General features: G+C 40.7%; 3 protein-coding genes across 4 annotated transcripts in view; 1 reads left to right on the top strand and 2 right to left on the bottom strand.

Annotated features, from left to right (window-relative positions):
- LOC124414024 (RNA helicase aquarius) overlaps positions 1 to 22,168 on the top strand; it is a 44,184-nt gene extending 22,016 nt beyond the window's left edge. For both annotated transcript variants that reach the window (XM_046894888.1, XM_046894886.1), the window contains exons 2-14: positions 256 to 892; positions 1,357 to 1,535; positions 15,577 to 15,690; positions 16,042 to 16,145; positions 16,452 to 16,563; positions 16,787 to 17,000; positions 17,774 to 17,822; positions 18,077 to 18,312; positions 18,507 to 18,894; positions 18,982 to 19,230; positions 19,316 to 19,921; positions 20,549 to 21,710; positions 21,844 to 22,168. In XM_046894888.1, coding sequence (XP_046750844.1) covers positions 376 to 892; positions 1,357 to 1,535; positions 15,577 to 15,690; positions 16,042 to 16,145; positions 16,452 to 16,563; positions 16,787 to 17,000; positions 17,774 to 17,822; positions 18,077 to 18,312; positions 18,507 to 18,894; positions 18,982 to 19,230; positions 19,316 to 19,921; positions 20,549 to 21,710; positions 21,844 to 22,065 — 4,152 coding nt within the window. In that variant the 5' untranslated portion in view covers positions 256 to 375 and the 3' untranslated portion in view covers positions 22,066 to 22,168. The remainder of the gene's footprint in view (positions 1 to 255; positions 893 to 1,356; positions 1,536 to 15,576; positions 15,691 to 16,041; positions 16,146 to 16,451; positions 16,564 to 16,786; positions 17,001 to 17,773; positions 17,823 to 18,076; positions 18,313 to 18,506; positions 18,895 to 18,981; positions 19,231 to 19,315; positions 19,922 to 20,548; positions 21,711 to 21,843) is intronic.
- Positions 1,777 to 4,365, bottom strand: LOC124414034 (probable G-protein coupled receptor Mth-like 5). Its single transcript, XM_046894909.1, has 2 exons — positions 3,256 to 4,365; positions 1,777 to 3,084 (listed from the first exon to the last, which is right to left on the bottom strand). The coding sequence occupies exons 1-2, from the start codon at positions 4,049 to 4,051 to the stop codon at positions 2,438 to 2,440; spliced, it is 1,443 nt and encodes a 480-aa protein (XP_046750865.1). The 5' UTR covers positions 4,052 to 4,365; the 3' UTR covers positions 1,777 to 2,437.
- On the bottom strand, positions 6,195 to 12,680 carry LOC124414037 (G-protein coupled receptor Mth2-like). The gene is made up of 7 exons (XM_046894912.1): positions 11,707 to 12,680; positions 10,875 to 11,109; positions 10,439 to 10,728; positions 8,771 to 8,849; positions 7,143 to 7,303; positions 6,778 to 7,018; positions 6,195 to 6,621 (listed from the first exon to the last, which is right to left on the bottom strand). The coding sequence occupies exons 1-7, from the start codon at positions 11,720 to 11,722 to the stop codon at positions 6,414 to 6,416; spliced, it is 1,230 nt and encodes a 409-aa protein (XP_046750868.1). The 5' UTR covers positions 11,723 to 12,680; the 3' UTR covers positions 6,195 to 6,413.
- Positions 22,169 to 26,744: the final 4,576 nt, after the last annotated feature.

A 26,744-nucleotide genomic window follows, 5' to 3' on the forward strand; every position in this document is an offset into this window, starting at 1 on the left:
TTTTCTTGAATTTTACACAAGTTCATCTTGTTCTTCATACTCTACCTCGCCTTATAACAGAGAACGTAACGGGGGTGTTTGACATAACAGAAATTATGCGTATGTAGTGATACCATGTCGTATGCGGTAGACACGAGGAGGTTATGTTGGCCAGTTGTTTTGAATACAGATATCAATTCATACGATTTCGTTGGGCGGTTGGAAAATATGCACTTACATATTAAGTATTTACCTGTATACATTTCCATTTTCCAGTTGGCCAATAAATACTGGGCACCTCACACAACCAACTCACGCTTGCAGTTTGATCCAGTAATCATTGAAGACATATACATTCAAGAGATATGTGCCTCAAAGTTTTCAATCAGGCGCATAATGATGCTCGAGTTCAGCCAATATCTGGAAAATTATCTTTGGCCAAATTATACTACAGGAGAAACATCACACAGTCACATGATGTCGATAGTTGTGATGCTGAACGAAAAATTTCGAGAGCGAGTCCAAGTCTGGGAAGCTTTTTCGAAGAACCCTCAGCATTTTCCTGGATTTTTTCAACAAGTTCTCGAAGCTTGTTTAAACGAGAGTACTATGGACTTTGATCTTAAAGAACAGACGGCACTTATTGTTTTTTTGAATCACTGTTTCAATTCTATGGAAGTGGCGTTAGTGAGAAATGAAGTTAAGAGGCTGGTATCCTTGTCAATGTGGGTATCACTGCAACAGGGCAGGCGTGAGTTTGAGTTTAGAAAGTTTCCCAAGTGGAGGAAATATTGGAAAATTATACAAAAGAAAGATAAGCCAGAGATCAGAGAAAAATTGGACTGGGAGCGTAGATTTCTACAGAGGTTGATGGTCAAATTTATGACAATCTTGGAAACTATACCACTTGAGGGTGAGTTTTTTTATCAGGGATCTTTTATTCGACGGCTGAGAGAAACAAAATCGTACTTCAGAATTTGATTGGAAAACATTGTAATTTTGAAATGTAATTGCAATTCCAAGGTAATTGTTTAAATTCCGGATTTGCAGGCTTAATTTCTTCAAAGTCAATTCAAAGCTGCGAAATAGCGATTTTTCATCCAATCTTTTGTTACATTAATGTTACCAATTTCAATCTAGTCTCTCTCTTACGATCGAGATGTTGACGGCATCCTTTTCTGTTGATCTTTTTTCTCTCGTTTGGAACTACAACAATTCAACTGGGAAAATTCTTTCTCAAAGCTGGTGCATGTTTATGTCAAGTTTCTTCATAAGCCTAATTTGATTGAAATTATTTTGGTTGTTTAATGCCAGATCTTTTCTATTATTGTATTTTAGCTGATATATTTATATCGTACTCTTTTTGGCGCATTTCAGGAGTAATTTTTCCCGACAAGATACATTATTGCGAAAGGTTCCTGGAGTTGGTCATCGACTTGGAAGCTCTTCTGCCTACCAGACGTTTCTTCAACACAGTCATGGACGACAGTCATTTGGTAGTACGGTGTCAACTCTCCAACTTGGTGCAACGTCCAGAAGGAGGTCTCTTCAACCAGGTGAGTAATCATATTCGATTTCCTTCTATATTATCGTTAGGATGTCTTATGTGACAAAGCAACAAGCTTGCTTAACAATTTAATTGTAACAATGCATTGTTCGTACATGTTACACCTGGTATATGCTTCGCAGTTTCTAGAAACAATCAATTGGGTTGGTCCAGCATTCATTAATAATAATCAACACTTGTTTCTTGGATGAGTTACAATATGTATGTACAAATACACTCTGACTTCAGTATGCAGATTAAAAAATTTTTATTCATGTCAATTAGTAGATTTATATATAAAGATTTGAGATCGTTACGCTAAATAAGTGAGAGAGCCTTAAAGTGCATTAGTGTTCTGTAAATATTATCATTAAATATTCCAAAACAAAGGCACTGTGCAAGGTACAGAGTTACTCTTCAATCGATGAGCTTGGTCCTAATACTAATTGAGAAATTTCCTTTACTTAACAATAGATGTGCTACTCGAAGTTGGAATAAACTTTTTACAAGACCATGTGACAGGCTAATATACTTCATAATTTGTTTTATCAGTCTCGCATGACGACTCAAACAGCAACATGTATATAATTAGTTAAGTACTTGGATACGGTGCGATTGCATCAAAGGATTTGATTATCGGACCGGGCTAATTGTAAAAATTGCTTGAAATTTTAGAAACAAAGTACCCCTACTGCTGAAATTTGTGTCATTCGGAATGATTGGAATTTATGTGGATAGTGAGGCTGCTGCCAATGAAATGTTCGAGGTTCTAGATTTGCATTAGTACGGTGGAATGGAAAAGACTTATCAGGTCATGGGAAAAATAGATTCATTTGTGGAATGTAGATTTCACGAACTAGTTGACAATGAAATTATTAATCAGCCGTAGGGACTTGGCAATGTGCAACATAGCTAACCCAGGTTCATAGCTGTCATTTCTTCACCCCAGTCAAGACCCTGAGTCGCCTCACCTGGACTGCAGCAGTTGCACGTTTTTCTTAACAAGCAAGTGACTCTTCTTTGACCAAACACGCATACATACAGAATTAGAATGGCTTGCAACAAATTTATGACAATGGAACAGTATTCCAATTCGGATCTCATCCAGGAAAGTAGGGTAAATGACCAGGCGACGCCCATGATAATAAATAGAAATACAAACATTCTGAAACTATACTTCATTTTATGATGAATTCTACCATACGTGTTCATTCGTTTGATAAAATTTGTGGTCGTCGCAACGAACCATACATTAAAAATAACACTGAATGCGACGGGCGTGAAAAGAACTGCCACAGCCAGCCACCCTATGGTTTCCTGGGGGATGTCTGGCGTGTCGGCTATTATTGGTTTGTTCGTGTCTAACATAAAGTGAGAGAAAATCGCCATTGTTCCTATAACTGCGGTTAGGGACCACACATAGAGAGAGTAGTAACAATACTTTTTTCCATCGGTCGAGCGGAGGAAAATATTGCGTGATCTAAAAGTCTTCCATATATAGTAGCCCAAACTGCTTAACCAGAAGAATGCGGACATCAGTGACACATACATAACCACATCTGAAAGCAATAGAGTTGTCTCGTTAGGTACCCCGCCACAGCTACATACATTCCAATTGTAACTAAAAAAGCTGGTACACCAATCCTATAGTGGATAGCACTACTAACTATTCAATTTTAATTTAATATTGATATCACACTTAGCGAATGATACATTACTGCCGAACGTACCTGCGATCAAAAAGCTCACATGGCTGCCAAATTCAGGAAAAATTCTAACCATTGCCGCACAATGATTTGTCACAAGGCACAGCATCAAACTCGTTACAATATTTCCAATCAAGTTCTTCAACTGCGGTAAAACAAAGTATACAACCGCAACGAAGAGATAGCAGGCAACGGAGATAGCTCGAAACGATGGATCTATAATTCGCCGCATCATTGTGTCTGTATGCATGACGTGTTTCTTTATCGGCAAACATACACGTGCATAGAATGTTGAGATGTTTTCCTTGCGTAATATTATCTTGTCAGCACAGTAGGTTCCAAACTCATAGTCGTAGTATCTCTTGTTTTTGGCATTCTCCTGTTCATCTTCCGCCAGCTCATCGGCAGTCCAGTCCGTATTGTCGAAGTTACACTGGGTGCAATGTCGCAGCTTTCCAGACGAGAGGATTTTTAATAAATCCATGTTGGGAGGGTTTGGAGCGTTGTATATCTTCCACTGTCTTTCGTTATTTTTACACTTTGGTAGACCAAATTTGAATTCAAATTTTGGCTGGACGTTTAATCGACGTCCATCCTCGTTGGTAAATGTCGGCCTCCACAGTCCTTCTCCGTGTGTCGCTTCTCCTATCGGTGTACATCGATCATCGACAATCAGTTCGTTGGATTCGCAGCACTTCCCGATTTTTATGGAAGCGACGCTATCTTCGTTTGAGGATGATGCCGAGGATCCTTGATACATGGCCAAGCCAACTGCGATACGAACGATTATTAGTGTTATTTCGATGACCATAGTGTGCATCTCATTCAATTATATTGAATTTCAGTATCACGCGAGCCACGGTTCCCGTTGTCGGCGCGACGTCTTTATTCTCCTTATATCACTTGGATTTGACAGTTGTACGATTTAACGGTAATTCGTTATACCGGCCCGGATTCCTTACAGAACGTAGAACGATCACCCGTGTCGTATCCGGTTCGGTCACTCATGTCTATTCCCTCTATTCCCCGAACATGTATCCGAAAACAGGAGTTAAGGAATTTCGGTCATTCGATCAGACTTGTTTACCTTTATGTCCCTTTCCACCCTCATTCGAATTTCCGAGCACTCACTGCTTCCTGCTTTTCCACTTATTTTTCGCCCTCCTCTTGGCGAAAACCTCCCACCTACCTAATTCACCAATAACGTATATCGCAGCGACGCCAAGGCCAGGTTAGGTTAGGTTGAGCTAGGCTAGGCTAGGGTAGGGTAGGCCAAGCCTGGTTACGTTAGGTTAGGATAAACCAGTAGGACCAGATAGTGGTAATGAATCGCCATCTACTGGAGTTGAACCCTAGTGCTGCCAAACTCAAATGGCGGAATATACCTGTACCATTCATAAAACTACTGATTTTACCTGCGTGCAAATTTGAAATACCTGAAAATATCCAACGCAATATAATCGCTTTAATTCGTAGTAAGAAGTCATTAAGAAGTTGATTGTTTGTGATTTTGTCGTGCTGAAAATTCAACAATCAAATCGATATAGGTTGATTTAATTGATCTTTTTTGAATCGACGGAAATAAACCAATGTGAATTTAAATTTACGCTGCATCGCTTATCGGAAAGCTATGCTTTAAAGATAAAATAATTCAAAATGAAATTATTGGCAGCTACGCGAAATGAACTCTACAATTTCAACGTGAATCTTAGGGACGCGGACGGCGCGCATATCCGCACACACAACTTGTTGGCAAAACCTCAAAAAACGTTGTACTTTCTGAAATACTCGGTTTTTCCCGACAGCTCTCTCTGGAAACGGCTTCCCGACAACTCCTCTCTGAAATTTCTGGAAATGATTCGATTAATACCGAATAAGCGTTCTGAGAACGAAGATACCGCTGTACTGTGAATTTCCAATTGCGTGTTCAATGCATATTATTAAAAATTTGTGATTTGACACATTTTAAATCTAATATGGCAATTACAGGACTAGACACGTACGTAAAACATAGTTATTTATAGTGACACCGTATGCATGCACAACTTACAGAGATTCTTTATCGGCTTAACATTATCAGTTATAATATGCGTTCGCTTGCCGCACCGCGTGTTACACGCATCTATTGCTCATAGGCACATGGTGATATGTGTAGGTTTTTCCATTAAGGGAAGCAGCTGTACTATTTCTCGTTTAGACCCGGTATTTGTATTTATTTCTGGATTGAATCAATCCTCTACATCGATCAGTGTCTCAACACAACCGTCATTCTCACGGACAGTTGAGCACTTTAACTGGATCGGGAAGTATAAACCCTCCTTTGATGCTCAATTTTCGACGAACGCTGTATATTCGGTTACACCGTATTCAAATTAGCAGTCACAGTTTGGAAAAAATTTAACTCCAACCCGAAACTAGATGTGATGAATATTGTTTCTCTCAGTCCGTCGGTATAAATGTAATTGCCCGATTAACTCAGGTGTCGCCGGCGTGATTAAATTTTGTGTCTTATCGTTGGCGTCGCCACTTCCCTTTACACTTTTATAATTAGTATCTGTTACATTCAATATCTAATACATATTTACTGTACACATGGTATAAGGTATGTTCATTGTGCATTCGGCGTAAGCTCTGTATAGAATTGAGTAAATCTACAGCGCCATGTAAAGATTAACGTATTATATGTATGTATGTATACTTAATTCAACAGACGTCGGCCGATAAATCTCGTCCATTGTCTGCCAAGATTATCGCGTTACGTTTACGCTCCGTAGATGTGTGAAAAACATGTTTAAATTGCCTAGACTGGTCATTTCTCTTGTATGGAAAAGTCGATTGTGATAATTGATCCTTGATCGGCATCATAAATTTAAATACGGTTGCTGCACACACACACTCATCGATACGACGCGGAGTGAACCAATGAATTCTGTTACAAACGGCTGCATGAGCCTGTAAGCACAGCGGATCATTCGCAATTGCCTGTAAGACGATCTACTGCGTATGATATGGGTAGGCAGGTAATTATGCGAATCTCGCATACCTAATAATTACTTCAGTTGGCAAATCGGTGTCCGTGTGTGTGTGCGCGTGTAGCATCGCGGGTCGTGAAACATTTATCAGAGTGTAAGACGTCGTCGGCACGGTGGGTATTGTGCGTCATGATTCCCATAGTCGAAGCGCTAACGCGTTTGCGAAAGCTCCTGCTCCTGCTCGTCGTCCTCGAGAATTACTTCGGATTCCTCGTCCTCGCCGGCGGCCCATCTCTTTGGGAAGTTAATTCCGAACGGTCTCTTTCTTGCCAAAAGTTTTCTTACGCGTTTACGCGATGCGATCAGCAATAGAAATATTATTAAGCCTTGCAGAGTGTTGATGACATCCGTCACGAGCCTGGAATTTCGTCATGTGTTGAGTGCATTATGCGGCTCGTAATTGCTTCGACACTTGTATCCAAGTCTTATATTGTTATATCGTTGATCCTACGTTATTATTCGTATATCATCGAAATATATACATGTAGGTTAATAAAACACTTGCTGAGCTCACCAGTAGTGTGACCATTCCGGTTCGGTTGTAGACGAGACCGCTTCGAAGATCCAAGTAATACCCATCACCCACGCGAGTTTTAGGTAAAGCATACACTTAAACTTCATCACGGCAAGTCTTGTTCCGCTGAAGCTCCTATATTTGTGCCATAGCTGGTAGCATGTTAGGGAGAAGTAAACGATGTTGAGTGTCATTAGGAAGGCGACCGGGCCGTACATATAGACCCATCTTTCGTAACTTCCTGGAAATTGCCGTTGTCAATGACAGACATCAATTAATGTTGGGTATTTGATTGTCATGGGTGGAAATTTGATAATTCGCGACGCGATTGACCCGGGCAAATGGAACCGGCTTTGTAAACCCACCTGCGAACCAGCAGCTTCTTATAGCAAAACCAGGATTCAACACGATCCCATCGGTATGTTGACCAACGATCGCGGTCGTAAGAAAGACGATTGGTGCACCCCAGCCGATAACGGTGTATATCCAGAAAAGTGTCTCGTCCTTGATCACCGACCTTGTGAACCTGTAGCGACAATGCATAATTATGTTTGCAACTTTGTGTTATAGGTACGTCGCCGTACTCGCCAAAAATTCAGTCGGAATTGCATACGACTAATTATGGCTCATACACCTATATTGTCATGTAGATGTGTATAGGTAACGGTACGCGGGCGGGATGTCGTCGTTATAAGATTCATCAAATCGTGCGCGAGGGCGTAAAGCGGTTTTATTACCTACTACGCGGGCAAACTTCTTATATTTTGGCACAACTGGCCAAGGGGATGAGAAATAATTGCGTCCTAGAGCTTGAACTCAATGATTGATTATATTCGACCGACGTGGGTGCCAGTTCTGCATAATACGACGAATGTTTCCTGCATCTGAATCAGTCAGCACTTGAAAATATAATAACTGAGTCCGGGCAGCATGGATACCTAACTTAACGGCCGGTTGTCCTTTTTATCCAGTAGCCCCGATACACGTTGACGCCTATCGTTCAAAGCGTTCGATTCGTCGTTCGTCGATGGCTGAGTAATTATGTACCATCGTCAAGTGAATCCACGACTGCCCATAACATTGTTGATTGAAGTCGTATACGATCAATGATTTCAGTGTAGTGATCATCAGACGATGATTGCTTAAGAATCAATGCAATGTGTATTTAACCAGAATTTATGTAGTTTATATAAGAGCTCTTTATAACCGCGAGGAGATGAAAAAACCTTGAAGATTGTTCTATAAACACGTAAAATGTCACAACGTGAGGTTAAGTTCTTGTATTCAAATGCTTTAACATTAATAATTATTGCTATAATAAAGAAACGAAAGAAGATGTTGTTTGATAAGATAAATGTAATAAGAAGAATATACTCTTCGTACTCAACACTTGATGCCTTCTTTCTATCGTTTTTTGAGAAAAAAAAAACACTTTCATTAGTTACGTTTTTGGTTAGGAAAAAAAATATATATTGGCCGCGTACGTTTCTTTGTCTCTTTTACGGACCGAGCGATTTTCGGCCCGAATGTCCAATCCCTGCTCTATGGCTGTGAATTATACATTGACGATTGAATTCTCAACTTGGGCACGATGTGTGGAAACAATTTTGGGAAAGTCTCGCGGTAACAGGGTGACCGTGGAACGTAATTCTCTGTCCTGCACTGTGTTTCCGGACATTATATGTATAGAACAATCACCAGTTTCGCGGAAAGTGGTAATTTGAAGTAATTTTTCCACATTCTGCCGGGCCAATGACGCTTCCAAGTAAACCGTAAACCCATCAGCCACAGTCATGGCGTAACCTTCAAGGAATTTCGTCGTCGCGTCAGTCCGGTCCCTGAATCCGAGAATGATTTTTTTACGATCCCGTATGCTATTCTAGATCTTCCACATCCGAATTATTTCTCTCTTATTTCGCTTCTTCCACAAATGCGCCTATAGATCAATTGACTATGAATTATCCGGTGTAGATACTTGAAAATAAGAACTTACCAGGCCGATCTCCAAACGTTGAATGCTACCAAATTCAACCAGAAAAAGGCAGCCATGAAGCAATAATACATAACGAACGCTGAAACATAAAATAATAACGTTTCATTATAACATTTAATACATTGTAGTAAATGGCGAGTTTAGGGTGTAATATAATAAAACTAATTATGCCGCAACTTCGATTATTATTGTTGTTGTTGTCGTTGTAGTTGTTGTTGTTGTTGTTGTTGTTGTTACGTGACCCAGTTCGTATTTCTTTCTAAGATTAAACGTCATCGCACAATATGATGCTTATTCGATATCCCTTTGGCCGAATGTTGCATTGCTTAGGACTCACCATCGTGAATTTATTTTTTACAGTTACTAATACAATTTTTTTCGCGCGTAATCCACATGTAATAGACATGAAAACGTAGATGCACACGTGCCCGTCTATATATTTGACTAAAATGCTTATATCTAATATCCTACATACTTATTACTCTCAATTAGTAATAAATGAGTAGTTGGCTCTTATGATAAACTTTTGACCTCCACTACACTCATCCGTATCTTACAAATTCGAGCTGTCCGGTACCTCTCATATACTATATATATATATATATATATATATATATATGTATGTATATTTAGATGGATTGCATTACCGCGTATAGATGTGGAAATTTACCGCGTGCTTTTATTCTGCTGTAACGCGATCTTCGCTCATACCGCATGCCGATATGTACGTGTAATACAGGAGGGCTTGTTGATTATTTCCGATTTATACAAATTCGTCAACCGAACTGATCAAAAGTACCTACTTCATCGCTACTCGTACAAAACTCAACGCCTCTTTCAGTCCGTCCGTTGGGTATGTTCGCTTATAATTCCAGAACTACTGATCGATTCTGATACGTTTTCTTCTGTAGATGGCTACTACGTGCAGCCTGCAGGTTTTAGGCTCTTTTCCGTTACAACAAGATCGATAGTTTTGGAGATATAACACGATATTTGTAAGCCAAGTCAGAAGGGGATCACACAGTTATGCGAACACTGACTAAACTGTTACAGATAGAGGAACGTTATGCGCAAAAGGATTTTCAAGGTCTCTACGAGCTCTACAAAAAGTCCGCGATAACGTACGGTTATGTCTTATAGTTTTGCCACAAGAAGCGTTTGAAAATATTGGCAGGCGGAGCCGCAACGGGCTACTAGCACAAGATATGGGCGTTTCAATTTCTGTTTGGCTATTTGCGTATCTACGGCGCAAGATTATCCATGGAGTCGTAAAGGTCGACCAAGTGAGAGGTCATATTACAGTAGATAGCGACACAAGTTGGAAATTGGTATTTCACTGTGCCTCTGGGCAAATCTCGATGATAGACCTGACTTTTTCTTATAAGACAAAATATCTTGCTATTCACTCGCCCGTAATTGATTGGATATCATCTGAAAAATGTAGCTTCCAATTTGCAGGAACATATGTGTTTACTATTCCTCAAAAACAAGGATGATATGCGTTGATTTTCGTACTTGTCCGAAATTGCCTTGCCGAAAGTATGAGACAACGTATGATGCAGCTTGCTTTATTTATTTATGTATTTGAATCCTAAAAAACTTGATCCAAAATATTCTCCCACGCGGTTGGAGTTGGGTTATGCGAAAGAGAGAGAATATTCCACTCACCGGTCCATATGCACAAATCATCATCATCTGCAGCGTAATTGGGATAAAGCTGTATAATCCCCAGCAGCACATATGCTCCAAGTAGCGAGTACATGGCACACATGAGGATTTTACCCTGGAGGTCACGTAGCTCCGGCAGGACCACGTACACAATAAGAGTGACCAGGAGGAAGAACGCCGACAAGGTGCATAGCGTACCAAATACCAAGGACCGCGTCACAGACAATGGTTCGAAACAAATTACAGCTATCGATGCGTTCGGCACGCCCGGCTGAGCCACCAGGCAAAATCTGAAAATATCATTCGCAAACGAAATTGGAAACCGATTGAACATTTATGAAAGATCCAACATAAGGTATACGGTTTAGATATGTTTATAGTATTTACCTCTCGCGCTTATTGTATAGAAGTAGAGAAGTTGAGGACTATCACTTACCGATGCGTCGGAGTAGTTGACAATCCGTCATCGTAAACAATCTGTTCTTCGATTATTTCGAACCTTTCACTTATCGGTTCAGCTGCCGAATCCAACTTGAACATCCCCGACGTACAATGCATAGGCAACAACGAACCGTCGGAACAATTCGATGCATTCAGCCATGTTGTGTTTTCGGGACAGCAGTAGTTTACAGATCGGCATGAATTTGCGTTCAGAAGGAGAATCGCAATTACTGAAACATAGTAACATTATCCTCGTGTTATGAGTCACAGACACGGGTTGTCGGCAACTGATTGGCAGTCTATACATATAGTCAGTATATGCGCGTCATATATTACATATGGGTATAACAGTGCCGAGGGAGGCTTGCGAGAACTGGGTCTAACTCGATAATTCGAGCTTTCCTTACTGGGAACTCACCCCGCAGCTACTATGCCTATACACTGATCGCGCGCCTCCACCCCGTATACGTAAGGTCACAACTACGGATACGTCTGCTAATATATCTATCCATTCAACCTGCTTTGAAACAGCTGACCACACACGGGTGGCCTTGGATCTACCTCCTCACGTGTATGTATATATGTACATATTAATGACATGTACGATATGATACGATATGCATCGCATTCGAATTTCATATTATTCTCTATTGTTCTTAAAATTGGATCAAGAAAGATTAGATCTTTCGAATACCGTTGTCGGTACACGTATACCTTATATGACACGTATATCGCGGGATATGTGTATGACTATGAAATTAGCCGGTGAGCATACTGTAAATAATTTACATGTCGCGGTTAGTCGACTTGTAACAGCTGCTGTTTACCTTTGATTAACGACATCTCGAACGTTACCCCCTCGATATAATGGCAGCAGCACTATCACTGGCGGAGTTAATATAAGTTCGTCTGCGAATATGCCCCGTCCTGTGTGACGAACGAACGGCGAATATGACAGGCCTTCTTGACGCTATGCGCGGTATATTGAATATATTACACACGAGCACTCTCACTTCCGACGCACTTGCATTTATTCATAATCTGTGCGCTTAATGTACGCGCGTGCATCCTTTATGTAGGTAGATACGAATATACGCGTAGATTTGCCTCGGTCCCCTGAACGATGCGTATGAGTGTATGACGCGTGTTTACTCCGTGGCGAATATCATCGACTGACGAGCATTCTTGTTTATCTCTCGCTAGATTTCTTTTTCACCCAATACTTCATTAATTATATAAGCTCTGAAATTATCCGCGTTGTTCAGTTGATCTTTTCATAGCAAATTTTCGAGCAATACATGCGGGTGGTATGCGGGGTAACTTGAACAATTCTCAGGGCAATTTCCAGACATCAAAAATCATATTTCACTGTAATTTTTATATTTGTATTCAATCATTACTTATGCTGAATTTTGAATGCTTCGCAAGCGACAGACCTCTGCATTCCTTCTGTTTAGAAGACATTCGCTTATTAAACTTATGCTAATAATTCCTCGAACTGACCTCCCTAGTCAGGTTTATCGCAAGTTTATGAGTGGCAGGGAAATTAGGTAAGAAGGTAAGAAGGTTTTTCCAATCGTAGTAGTTCCAATTCTCTAATTTGGGCAGGCGGCGAGCACGTTTGGAGACTGAAGAAGAGGTAACGTTATTTTTTCGATGATTTTCGGGAGGAATCTTGATGTATATAGTTTTATCGTACAAATTTGAGCCTTTATCGTAAGATATAACTGGCTAATCTCCAAAGTAGAATTAATCGATAGATTCGCAAGTTTCAGAATATAGAAGAATCCTCGAATAGATATATTTTTTCCAAAAACTGAATATATTTATGAACAAATAGTATTTTGCCTCTCACGTCCTCATATTCGAATGAAAATCGAAGGCTGCTGGGTCGGGAGATGGTCGAATTGGCACGGAATAACCCTGTATACCTAGTCGTCACATCACAATACCCGCACCTCCTGTATAAACGCGGCGCGCGGCGGCGCATACGTGACTCAAGGCGTAAGGTAGGAGCTGGAAGCCTGCTTTGCAATTGGCAGACGATTCCCCGACAGTTCTCAGTTTCGTCGTTTCGCAAATCTGCGCTTCTATAATCAGCCCGTGCTGGAGCCGCCGTGTGTATAGGTATATATAACCGGCGGGTATAGCACACCTCTCCCCGCGCAATTATATCCTCGAACTATATTCGGCCAAGGTACACCTGTACAGTATTAACGATAAATTGTTGTACGGGTGTACAGCGACCGCAATGATTATATCGTATTGGTGTACAATATAGATATTATTAGTTATTAGATGTCGTACGAAGTTGTTCGCCCTGCGGTATAGATTGGTATACACTGGATCGTACAGGTATATAGTATATATTAGATTATAATTAATCTATACCGGCGCACGCACCACCGATCGTCAAGAGATCGAAACTCTTACTGGTTTACTATACTCGTACTCTCCTCGTCGCGGCTCACCGAGCTGCTCAGATGGGTGAGCGATCCGGGCGTGAAGTGCGATTGCGGTGCGCGGGGCAAGGAGGGAGACCACTCGACGAAGTAGGGGCGATAAGGTTCTCCTGATCGACGACTTCGAGACGGAATAACAGGAAATTGAGCTTCGACGACGCACGTATGTCGAATCTAATAATATCATTTCCGAAATTGAATTACTACTTCACGATGTCGCGTAATACCGCCTACAATTCCAATGTATTCGTATAGCATACCTAATTTACGGTTTGCGGATCAGCTTACCGATACCTTACGCCTGTACACGCTCCTTTGCCAAAGTGCGTGGATCTGGATCGCCGGACGTGCGTAAATTTTTGGGCGCGCCGATAAGGCTTTGTGTTAAAGCGATACCGAGATCGTTGTTTTTATGCAAAAAAGACTATTCGCCAAAACTGGACTTCCGATTCCTATTTACTGTCGCGAAAGCTCTTGGTTTCATTCGCAAGTGAAAATCTATCTAGCGAAATTTCAAATCCCTGCATTCCTAAGATGCTATTTCGCTACAAATATAGTCGAAAATATTTCGTCAATTTCTCTGGCCAAATTATACTTTTTCTCCGAATGAAATTCGAACTAATATGCTATAGTACCAATTCGAGTATCGAATAAGAAAAACTTCAAATCCGAATACGTTATGATTAGATGTACATATTAAATTTTCGAATAGAACCGAGCTGGTGGTAAAAATTTACTTTTTGAAATTGGCTGCTTTGCGAGGAGGCTTTACTTTTCCTTGTTCCACACAGCCAAGAAATTTCCTGATATTCCCCTGACTTTTCCCTCACGGCTTCACGGTTTTTCCCGACCAGTGGCCACCGTGTCATAGATTGCAGATAAACAATTTCCGTATAGAACCCACATGATAGCTGAATAAACCAGCAAAACAAGATCAAGTGACAATCGTGAAGACGTTAAGCCTGGCGTTGCTCCCTGGGGATCGACTGTGAACTTTACGCTTCGATCTCGGAGGTTAAAAAGTATTTCGATATGTATTGCCTGCGCGCCGATTCCCATGGGCATTGGGCATGCCTCGTACTTATTCGCATTACACATAAGTACTGCAAGAACGTGCAGTATCAACCGCTGTTACCTTATTGAAAAGTCTCACATTACACACAATGGTGGCGAATCGTAATTGTAATTATAATTGCATGCAGTATCGCCTATCGCCGCGGTGCAAACGTAGGTGCAACAGATATATTCCGTTAGTCTGTAGAAAACGTGATTCCTTGTCAATCTTCTTCGGTGACAGTTGTTTATCTCGCGCTTTGATCATCAGGGATTCCGACACGGAACTTGACATGTCACATATTTCCACGTTATTTCCATTCGATATCATCATACGAATACTCGTAACGCGTCGTCTCACATCATACGGCTCTCTGTGCGGTGCGTGTGATGCGAATTATTATTTATTCCCGCACGTTGCCTACTCATAATCCAATAGGGGTGTCGTATAGATCATTGCATGCATGAAGCACGGCGTGTTGAATTTTCGATTATTTTCAAAAGAGTACATTCGCACTCATCGTCGTGAGGAAGATAATATAGTTATCAAGCAAGGGAGAACATGGAGAAGAGGAAGATTGTCGTGTCGATTATCATGTGACATCTAGCTCCGAGATGCATATATATTCACGTGAACATATAACAGAATTACATACAGCTAGCTGCAGGGCGCAGGGGCGTAGAAACCGGGGATTAGGGGGTGCAATTAAGTATACCTATATGTTTAAAGAACGTAATATGTAGGGAAGGGAAGTCAGCTTGAGGCGACGACGGAGAAAACTTGGCCCTCTTATTCATAATTTCAGGATGACAATTTGAAAGGTTATCTAATCTCGAGTGAAAAACAATAACACCTGACCGTGAGTCGGCATACCTACCGCGGTATACCGGCGTCGAATCGGATCTCCTGCGTTACTTATTTATATATAAATATATATGTATATATATATATATATATATATATATATATATATATATATATATATATATATATATATATATATATATCGAATTTAGTTGTAAAATTCATATCGCGGACATCACAGGCGTGTATGATGTATGCATCGTAGGTAATGGTTATTATGCATGCGACATATTTCGCGCTCTGCGGGTATAGTGTGCCTTTTCACGTATGAGTTTATCGAATTTGCGGTAATATTGGATTTATTTCTTTGATTTCAGCTCTTGGAGATGCTCAAGTTTTACGCAAGATTTGAGATAAGCGAAGAAACCGGCGATCCTCTCACTGACCATGATATGACGCAGTTGCATTATACAAAAATCACCTCACTGCAGGTAAAAATCAAATCAATGCGAAGATATTAAATCTTGTTACAGGTCGGTGCTGTATAATTACCATTCACCTCGTACGTGCAATGCAAGTACTCTAATTATACGACGATCGACATTGGTGTGCTCTTCCAAGAAATCGAGGGAACGCCAATATGTCACTTTCTAGTTACATGACAGAATTTTTTCTTATTATACGAACGCGGTAAAATGATTTTAGTCAGGATATAGAATGTTAATTAATTGATGAATTTTCCGTAAAACTGGTTAAAAATATTGGCGTGGCCTCAGGACGCTAACGTCGGCAAATTATAACAAGCTGCATATTTCTAACAGTGCCGATTGGTATTATTTCAGAAAGCTGCCTTCGCCAAATTTCCTGATCTACGAAGCTTCGCGCTTGCAAATGTAGCCAGCGTTGATACCAGAGAAGCACTCTATAGACACTTTGGTACCTTGAGGTATGACAGGATAAGCTCAAACCAACAATCAATCGGCCTTCCTCTAAATTTACTTTAGCATATTCATATCGATCCACCATCGGTTATGTTATATCTAATTTAAGATATTATGCAGTTCATTCATTGGTGCACATATCTTATTAGGTATCATCATATCATAAAATGTATAAATATAATACATAGGGATACGCGGTTCTTTACTTTCACTTCCTAATTGCTTCATTCATTTATTGACCTCCTACTGTCACTATTCTCGTCATTGTTACGCGTCATTTTCTTTATAATTATTTGATTATTTGCACACAGTCAGGAAAAGCTTAGATCGATTGCTACATACCTGAACCTTGTACCGCCAGAGGAGCGAGAGGTTGATGAAAATTGGTATCGGTTGGATCTGGACTTCCTTCGGGAATTACTGGTAAGCTTGATACGATATTATAATTGACATCAATAATACAGTATAGTAATATAACACATAACAAATCGACGACGAAGTTGATGTCAATTATAATATATATATATATAGTATAATGATATATATATATATATATATATCATCAACCAAATATATGTATATATATATATATATATATATATATAAGCAAATCGAAATTCATATTGTATGGCGTAAATGTTGGCAGATTTCGAGGCACGAGCGTCGAGCGTCTCAACTCGAAGAATTGAACGAGATGCCGCTATACCCGACTGAAGAGGTTGTCTGGAACGAAAGTATCGTGCCCACGGAATATTTTTCCGGCGAAGGCTGCCTGGCATTGCCGAAACTGAATCTTCAGTTCCTCACGCTTCACGACTACTTGCTGAGAAATTTCAATCTCTTCAGGCTCGAATCAACGTGTACGTGTGGGGCTTTCCACGTGAGAGTGGACAAGATTTCGAAGTTTCGAAATCGAAAACGAAAAGGGATATTGCCGAAATTAACACGCTTTTTCTTCCAATCACTGATTCATAAAAAATATGTTACGATTAGATTTCCTTAAAATAACCAGCTTATTTGAATTTTGAACAAAAAAATTTGTTTTTCTACATAACAGTCATGTTTTATTTTCGTATGAAAAATATCCTGGTAAGTGTTGATTGTTTCATGAAGTTGGAGTCAAGTATCGGCCCGTAATGATACTTGGCTTAAAATTCATGAGAAGATTAACAGTTTTTCGGATATTTTTCACAAAAACATAAAACTTGACCATCGTCAAGAGGAGACATTTTTTTTAATTCAAGCGCGTTTTAGATTTTGAAGAGAAAAAATTTCTATCATTTTTTTATAAATCTGTTATTCAAAACGTAAAAAATGTGTGTTGAATTTTATCAACATCTCTTTTCGTTCTCGAGCAATGTCCCTTTGAAAAGTTTAAGCAGGAAATTTTTAAAAAATTCTTAACTCAAGTATAGACTGAAATAAAAATTTCGATAAAATCAAGAACGCTTCTTTAGATAGATATGTAGAAATAAAGGGGGAAAATTATTTAAATGAAAAGTCTAACTTTAAATATTGGCCGATTTTACGTGTAGAGCCCCGTATATAACGTGGCACATGTCGGATTTCAAGTTGTCGATTTTAAATCTACTACGATTCTCAGTTGCATATAACGTATAATTAATTATTTTAGATGAAATCAGGCAAGATATCGAAGATTCGGTCAGCAGGCTCAGTCCATGGTGAGTGCGTTACTAATTACATTGCACGCATGAATCAATCATGATAGGTATGCAATTTTCTCGCCACGCGATCTCGTTAACAAAACTTAGTGAGCCGGTGTCATCGCTAATTAATTGTTAGTTGCAACCGAGACTAAGTTTTTCGATTTCGATCCGTTGCACTGCCTTTATTTTTTGAACGATTATTCTACGTGCGATTAATTCCTGTACTGTTGCACGTCACTTATTTCACGTGTGTACACCGTATTTTACAGGCGTGCGGAGGATGGCGGCGTGTATTACGGTGGATGGGCCAGAATGGCACAGCCGATAACTCAATTTGCAGTTGTTGAGGTTGCGAAGCCGAACATCGGGGAGAATAGGCCATCGCGCGTAAGAGCCGACGTCACTGTGAATCTGAGCGTGAGAAAGGAAATCAAGGCAGAGTGGGAAAACCTGAGAAAACACGACGTTTGTTTCTTGATATCAATCAAACCTCCTAACACCATCGGTGAGTGATTCTGATATGTCGCTACCCGGACGTGTATGCATACGTGTGTTTAAACAGTAGGATAGAAACGCCCGGCTGCAAATATGTGTATTATTTACGTAATATTCATATGAATGCACACGGAGCCTCGGTATACTCGCGAGGACCAGATACCGGTATAAACACCTGCGATTTATCATAGAGACGCCTTCCAGGAACGAAATACAGTCACAAACTGCCGTTTGTACCCCAGGTTGGTTTGACAACCGTACGAGGGTGCGAGATCGAGGGCATGCTCGATTCGAATGGTCGGGTGATCGAGGATGGTCCTGAACCAAGGCCTGTACTCCCTGGCGAAAATCGCACTTACCGCGTTTGGCTCGACTCTAATCAATACCGCATCGATATGGATAACGCGAGCCACGGCAAGGAGGATGTTTATGAGGGTTTCAACATAATCATGAGGCGGAAGCCAAAGGAAAACAATTTCAAAGCAGTCCTAGAGACGATCAGGGAATTGATGAACACCGAATGCGTTGTACCCGATTGGCTCCACAATATAATATTAGGATACGGGGATCCCGGCGCTGCCCAATATGCGAGGTAAGAAACCCAAAGCCAAAAAACTCTCTTACAGTATGCTGCACGCGATATTTGTGATATTAGTTTCGTTTTTCTCTCCGTTTGCAGAATGCCCGATGAGATCGCGGTCATGGATTTTAACGACACGTTCCTAGACATAGATCACCTTAGAGCAAGTTTTCCCGGGTATGGAATTAAAGTTAAAGACATCGAAGAAGAAAAATTGATTCGGCCGTTTCGACTAACGTTTGAAGAAGTCTTGTGCAAGCAGAACAACCAACCGGAGAGAAAAGTGATTGTGGTCGAGCCACACGTACCACCGAGTCGCGGCCCCTACAAGGCCAACGAGCCCAAGAGGTGAGGCATTAATGAATACTAATGAAGGTATTTTCATTACAATGGTTCTCAATATTTCTGTCATCTTTTCTCTTGCTGTTCTCAGAAACCAAATACCATTCACACCAACGCAAGTAGAAGCGATCCGCGCCGGAATGCAGCCGGGGCTGACGTTGGTCGTCGGTCCACCGGGGACCGGAAAAACGGATGTTGCAGTACAAATTATTTCAAATCTATACCACAACTTTCCCAATCAAAGAACATTAATAGTCACACATTCTAATCAGGCATTGAATCAGTTATTTGAAAAAATCATGGCCTTAGACATAGACGAGAGGCATCTGCTCCGTTTAGGTCACGGCGAGGAGGCGCTTGAAACCGAAAAAGATTTCAGCCGATACGGAAGGGTCAACTACGTTCTGGCAAAACGTCTGGATCTCCTCATGGAAGTTCAAAGGCTTCAGGAGTCTCTTAATGTAAAAGGAGACGTTGCGTATACGTGCGAAACTGCTGGACACTTCTTTATGTACCAGATACTTGCAAGGTGGGAACGCTTCAACGGACGAATCAAGCAAAGATCTGGAAGCAATCCTTCGCCCAACATAGTTTCACAAGAGTTTCCATTCCACAAGTTCTTTGACAATGCACCACAGCCTCTCTTCAAGGAAAGATCTTACAACGAGGATATGGAAATCGCCCAGGGTTGCTTCAGGTAAAGTGTTCTTCTCCCTGTCCCCATTGTTCCAAAGTAGCCAAATTACGAGCAGATTGCTGCCATGTTACACTGTGTCCGGCTGTAAATGGGTACTTGCAACAACTTTTGCGTTCTAATTGTCCGTACTTCGCTATATTTGACCAAGTAATCTCATCCGTCCCTGACTATTCATTGCGCTAAAATGACTGCAAGATACTGAAGAATAATTCGTCCGTTTTAAGTAAAAATTTGAGCAACCGTCACATTAATTATGGCGTTGCGCCTTTGTGAAGGGATACCATCTTGTGAATTTAATTTACAGAAATCTTCCTGCAACATTCTCATAAATGATATACGATATGTAGATGCATTATGGTTGCATTGAGGCTGCAGATGTGACATTCTTTTGTAGTGGATTTGCAAACGACATTTTTATTCAAACATGCAGATCGCAGCTTCGCCAAGTTATCGAAATTCCGACAAAAATAATGCAAATCGTGCCGACTTGTGTTGACTACCTCGGGGAAATCTCTATCACATATCGCGTCCCAAGTGAATATCGAATTACTATTAAGTTATAATTCGCAATATTTAGCTAGGTTGTTTTCTTTGGCAATTATTATAACGTTTATGCGATTTTTTCAGATATGTAGAGAGGATGTTTGCCCAACTTGAGGAGTTTCGTGCGTTCGAATTGCTTAGATCAGGACTGGATCGTTCGAAGTATTTACTCGTGAAAGAAGCGAAGGTAATCGCAATGACTTGTACGCACGCAGCGCTGAAGCGACGGGAACTTGTTGACATGGGATTTAAGTACGACAATATCCTTATGGAAGAGTCCGCCCAGATACTGGAAATCGAGACCTTCATACCACTGCTGCTTCAAAACCCCCAAGATGGCTACAATCGTTTGAAGCGTTGGATTATGATCGGCGACCATCACCAGTTGCCCCCCGTCATCAAAAACATGGCCTTCCAAAAATATTCAAATATGGAGCAGTCTTTATTTGCAAGGTTCGTCAGGCTTGGTGTTCCCACCGTCGATCTTGATGGCCAAGGTCGCGCCAGACCAAGTATATGCAATCTCTATAACTGGCGATATAAAAAGCTGGGTAATCTGTGTCACGTCGAGCGTAGTCCTGAATATCTTGTTGCCAACGCCGGGTTTTTATTCGATTTTCAACTCATCAACGTTGAGGACTTCAACGGCGTTGGCGAGAGCGAACCGAGTGCCTACTTCTATCAGAACCTTGCTGAAGCCGAGTACTGCGTCGCGGTATTCATGTACATGCGCCTTCTAGGATACCCAGCTGACAAAATCAGCATACTAACCACCTACAATGGGCAGAAGCATTTAATACGCGACGTAATAAACATTAGGTGTGCTAACAACCCGTTGATAGGGCGACCAAACAAAGTGACCACTGTTGACAAGTATCAGGGTCAACAGAATGATTATATACTTCTGTCGTTGGTGAAAACACGGGCAGTTGGTCACTTGAGGGACGTTAGGCGTCTGGTGGTGGCAATGTCGCGAGCTCGGCTTGGTTTATACGTCTTTGCCAGGGTCGCCTTATTTAAAAACTGCTTCGAACTTACGCCTGCGTTTGACCAGCTAATGCAGCGTCCCCTTAAATTACACATACTTCCTAGTGAAATGTATCCAGCACAAAGACTCAACGAAAGCTTGACAGCATCAGTTAACCTTCTGTCCGAGACCGTTATCATCGAAGACATGCCCCATATGGCAAAATTCGTCTATGATTACTATGTGGACAAAGTTAGCACCATGAAAGCACAGATACACGTAAGTTAAACAGTATTTTCAATAACAATCTCTTCTAAACATGGAAAGCGGCGGAAATTCAAGAAAATATCGCACAAATGCTTTGTTCTCTCTTATATTTTTTAATGCTTGTCTTGATTTAATATTTATGCAGGGTGCGCGAGAATGGCAAAAACCCGGTACAACGGGCCGCATCGCTAGTCCCACGCATCACATCTCTGCACATCCTGGTGCCGATGACGACACTGATGACGAAGATGAGCAAGCTCGAATTCAGTTGAGTGATGATTGTACTGACGAAAAGGACCTGTCGGGAGATGTAGAAAAACCGAAGCCAATTGAAAATTTGCTCGAGGAACTAACAGATGATCATTAGACCGCCTCTCACGAGCAATGACGGACGAGACAATCCAGTTCTGCGTTTCCAATTTCTTTTTTCTTGCAACAAGTAATGCGGGGCATATGTCGAAAATTGTTACTAACTTTTTATAAAACATGACCCTTAATTCACATATGCTGTAATATCTCATTCTTTCGGTTTTGTAAGCACCTAACATGATCATTCTTTATTGAGGAGTACTATGAAAAACATGATCCTTTGGCAAAAGCTGGAGATACGAATCACCAGATATATCCGGGACAACATAATCCTTGGGACTTGTACCAGATTCACCATTGAAATCATCTGCAATAACGAATATATGTATACGTTAGTTACTTTGCACGCTTCTCTGTATTATGAAATATGTTGTAAATTACTCCGTATACTTGCGAAACTTTTTATTTCATTTAGACGCATAATTGCAGAATGCCCCCTGCGCGTTTTTAAAACGATGTATAAACCTCTTTTATCGAAAGGAAGAATTGCATGAACTCTCCCCATGTCGCTGCAATCTACGATTTGAAAGAGAGAACCTAGAAACCGAGATAAATTGATTTTGACCCCAAACGTTACCAGAGAGTTTGGTTTTTGGTTTCTTTTCAACGCATTTTCGGTAAATTTGGAAAAAATGCTGGAATCAATTTATTCCGAAGCCATATCAAGATAATTTTGGCGATTAAATTGTGCGTGATCTGAAGTCGTTTCAAATAATGTGTCAGAATTGACGCAAGAAAAACGAGAGTAACGGGAGATTTTCGTCGTCATTTCTCTGCTGTTGGTCCGAGGCTATTTTTCACGTGTTTTCTGAGTTCCTGGGGGTCGAATTACTCTAGAAATGGTCATACGAATCGATTCCGAGACGAGAAATTTTCGGCTCCGAAAATGAGCAAAAAACCAAGGCTTACCCCTTTGGATTTTTGGCGAAAATTTCGACGATTCTGAAAAGTGCTGCAATAATTTCTTCAGGGCACTATTCCGACGTAATTTTGCGAGGGGAATCGATTAAGCGCAGTCCCAATAGGCTGCGAGCAACGCATCAAAAGTTACAGCCGAAAAACCGTAGATTTTCGTCGTCATTTCTCTGCTGTTGGTCCGAGGCTATTTTTCACGTGTTTTCTGAGTTCCTGGGGGTCGAATTACTCTAGAAATGGTCGTACAAATCGATTCCGAGACGAGAAATTTTCGGCTCCGAAAATGAGCAAAATAGCAAGGCTTACCCCTTTGGATTTTTGGCGAAAATTTCGACGATTCTGAAAAGTGCTGCAATGAATTCTTTAGGGCACCATTCCGACGTAATTTTGCGAGGGGAATCGATTAAGCGCAGTCCCAATAGGCTGCGAGCAACGCATCAAAAGTTACAGCCGAAAAACCGTAGATTTTCGTCGTCATTTCTCTGCTGTTGGTCCGAGGCTATTTTTCACGTGTTTTCTGAGTTCCTGGGGGTCGAATTACTCTAGAAATGGTCATAGAAATCGATTCCGAGACGAGAAATTTTCGGCTCCGAAAATGAGCAAAAAAGCAAGGCTTACCCCTTTGGATTTTTGGCGAAAATTTCGACGATTTTGAAAAGTACTGCAATAAATTTTTCAGGGCACTATTCCGACGTAATTTTGCGAGGGGAATCGATTAAGCGCAGTCCCAATAGGCTGCGAGCAACGCATCAAAAGTTACAGCCGAAAAACCGTAGATTTTCGTCGTCATTTCTCTGCTGTTGGTCCGAGGCTATTCTTCACGTGTTTTCTGAGTTCCTGGGGGTCGAATTACTCTAGAAATGGTCATACAAATCGATTCCGAGACGAGAAATTTTCAGCTCCGAAAATGAGCAAAAAAGCAAGGCTTTGTGACGTCCCCGTAAGAGACGTCCGCCTAGTAGAAATTTGCCTCTACACAAATTTCTATATATATCTTTAGACTGCTGCCCTCTTCCTTCTTTATAATACCTATATTAACACATAAATACAAAAGATTATATTTTCTTATATTCCATTACATATACACCTTATAAATATATATATACTCATTAATTAATTAGTAATAACAACCGTTTATACGTTACCACTTCACGTATTCATATAAAGGTACATCAATGCGAAGCGCCTAGCGTAATAAGAAGTAGGCAACCTGTCACACTTCTGTTGATGTACAACTGGACATGCAAACCATATACCTGCACAAGCTGGAACCATGAAACATCTCTTATCTGTAAATGTATTATGAGCATATATTATTCATATTATTCGATTATTCACTTAAATCAACATTATATAACAACTATCTATCTACCATGATAACTATGAAGCGTCTATACGAAATTGATGTATAATCATCTAAACGTTGATGTGCTTTGTACCCATAAACGTATTGTTTACATGTATTATTTGATTACATACTTAAGTTATATTATATTATAACCATTTATATATTCCAAATATGGATCATGATAATTAAGGAATGGTTTATATGCCTCCATGTCACTATAAGAACTTTTCTAATAAAATATCACATATAAAACCATATATACTACCTGTCGAGGAAGCTCGTAATGAAGATACATCAAATATCACTTGGTGGGTGGTATTTGACAGCCCTTCAGGGTGAGAACGGCGCACTTGAAGGTGTCATAAATATTGGGTTGCCTGCACAATCCAGAGTCGGACCGCCGCTCGCAGAACTGATACTGACCAGACTAAACAATAAATGACTCTGGCGTGACAAAAAGGCCTACATGACTATCGTGGGACAGCAGAGAAAAATCGCGCAAGCGCACAGCCACCTTGCAGCGGCCGGAGCGGTCAGCTGCATCGCGGCAAAAATCACTTTCGGTTTAGTTCTCAAACTGTTCAGTCACGTTAAAAAATAATAACTTTCGGTTTAGTTCTCAAACTGTTCAGTCACGTTAAAAAAAAATAATAACTTTCTGTTTAACTTTAAAAATGTTCAGTCACATTAAAAAATAATAACTTTTTATCCAACGTTTGACGAGTTCAGTCGCTTGTGCAAAAATTAACTTCTTATTCTCCAGTTATATTTAAACTTATTTTCTTACTATTACTCTCAATTGTTCGCTTCGTTTCAACCTTCAATATACACTCGACGCGTAGTGATAACTAATTAGACTTATAACATTATATTTTAATACAAGTGTGTTAATGACAAACATTGTAACAATATATAGTCATTTTTGGTATTGTTAAATACTCAAGTGTTCGTGAGTTGTGTACCTCCTGAGATCCCCCTTTTACTGAAATCCGCATTACATCAGGGCCCAGGGAAGGATAGGGATCAAACCCAGCTCACATCGATCAAAGGTAAGAACTATATCATTTAACATTGAAATCACTCGCGGCACTTGTCAGTCCATTCCTCCATTCAGTACTTGTCCGTAGCGGGGGCCCGGGTCCTCTACCAAAAATCAGGGCTCCAAACGCGTGTTGCTGATGTTCGGGTGTTGTGCCTTCTGCGAAACACTCTATTTAGTTTGTTTCGACGATCGACGGCATCGGGACGTCACAGCTTACCCCTTCGGATTTTTGGCGAAAATTTCGACGATTCTGAAAAGTGCTGCAATAAATTCTTCAGGGCACTATTCCGACGTAATTTTGCGAGGGGAATCGATTAAGCGCAGTCGCAATAGGCTGCGAGCAACGCATCAAAAGTTACAGCCGAAAAACCGTAGATTTTCGTCGTCATTTCTCTGCTGTTGGTCCGAGGCTATTTTTCACGTGTTTTCTGAGTTCCTGGGGGTCGAATTACTCTATGAATGTTCAGACAAATCGATTCCGAGACGAGAAATTTTCGGCTCCGAAAATGAGCAAAAAAGCAAGGCTTACCCCTTTGGATTTTTGGCGAAAATTTCGACGATTCTGAAAAGTGCTGCAATAAATTCTTCAGGGCACTATTCCGACGTAATTTTGCGAGGGGAATCGATTAAGCGCAGTCCCAATAGGCTGCGAGCAACGCATCAAAAGTTACAGCCGAAAAACCGTAGATTTTCGTCGTCATTTCTCTGCTGTTGGTCCGAGGCTATTTTTCACGTGGTTTCTGAGTTCCTGGGGGTCGAATTACTCTAGAAATGGTCATACAAATCGATTCCGAGACGAGAAATTTTCGGCTCCGAAAATGAGCAAAAAAGCAAGGCTTACCCCTTTGGATTTTTGGCGAAAATTTCGACGATTCTGAAAAGTGCTGCAATAAATTCTTCAGGGCACTATTCCGACGTAATTTTGCGAGGGGAATCGATTAAGCGCAGTCGCAATAGGCTGCGAGCAACGCATCAAAAGTTACAGCCGAAAAACCGTAGATTTTCGTCGTCATTTCTCTGCTGTTGGTCCGAGGCTATTTTTCACGTGGTTTCTGAGTTCCTGGGGGTCGAATTACTCTAGAAATGGTCATACAAATCGATTCCGAGACGAGAAATTTTCGGCTCCGAAAATGAGCAAAAAAGCAAGGCTTACCCCTTTGGATTTTTGGCGAAAATTTCGACGATTCTGAAAAGTGCTGCAATAAATTCTTCAGGGCACTATTCCGACGTAATTTTGCGAGGGGAATCGATTAAGCGCAGTCGCAATAGGCTGCGAGCAACGCATCAAAAGTTACAGCCGAAAAACCGTAGATTTTCGTCGTCATTTCTCTGCTGTTGGTCCGAGGCTATTTTTCACGTGTTTTCTGAGTTC

This window comes from Diprion similis, chromosome 13 (genome assembly GCF_021155765.1).
Source record: "Diprion similis isolate iyDipSimi1 chromosome 13, iyDipSimi1.1, whole genome shotgun sequence".
Classification (NCBI taxonomy): Eukaryota; Metazoa; Arthropoda; class Insecta; order Hymenoptera; family Diprionidae; genus Diprion; species Diprion similis.

Bases quoted from the DNA above. Each gene is read 5' to 3' on its own strand.
- LOC124414037 (XM_046894912.1), bottom strand. The intron at 10,729-10,874 runs GTAAGTGATAGT...TGATATTTTCAG, and splicing joins TCAACTACTCCGACGCATCG to ATTTTGCCTGGTGGCTCAGC. The intron at 7,019-7,142 runs GTGGGTTTACAA...GGCAATTTCCAG, and splicing joins AAGAAGCTGCTGGTTCGCAG to GAAGTTACGAAAGATGGGTC.
- LOC124414034 (XM_046894909.1), bottom strand. From the start codon at position 4,051: ATGCACACTATGGTCATCGAAATAACACTAATAATCGTTCGTATCGCA. The intron at 3,085-3,255 runs GTACGTTCGGCA...TATTGCTTTCAG, and splicing joins TGTGAGCTTTTTGATCGCAG to ATGTGGTTATGTATGTGTCA.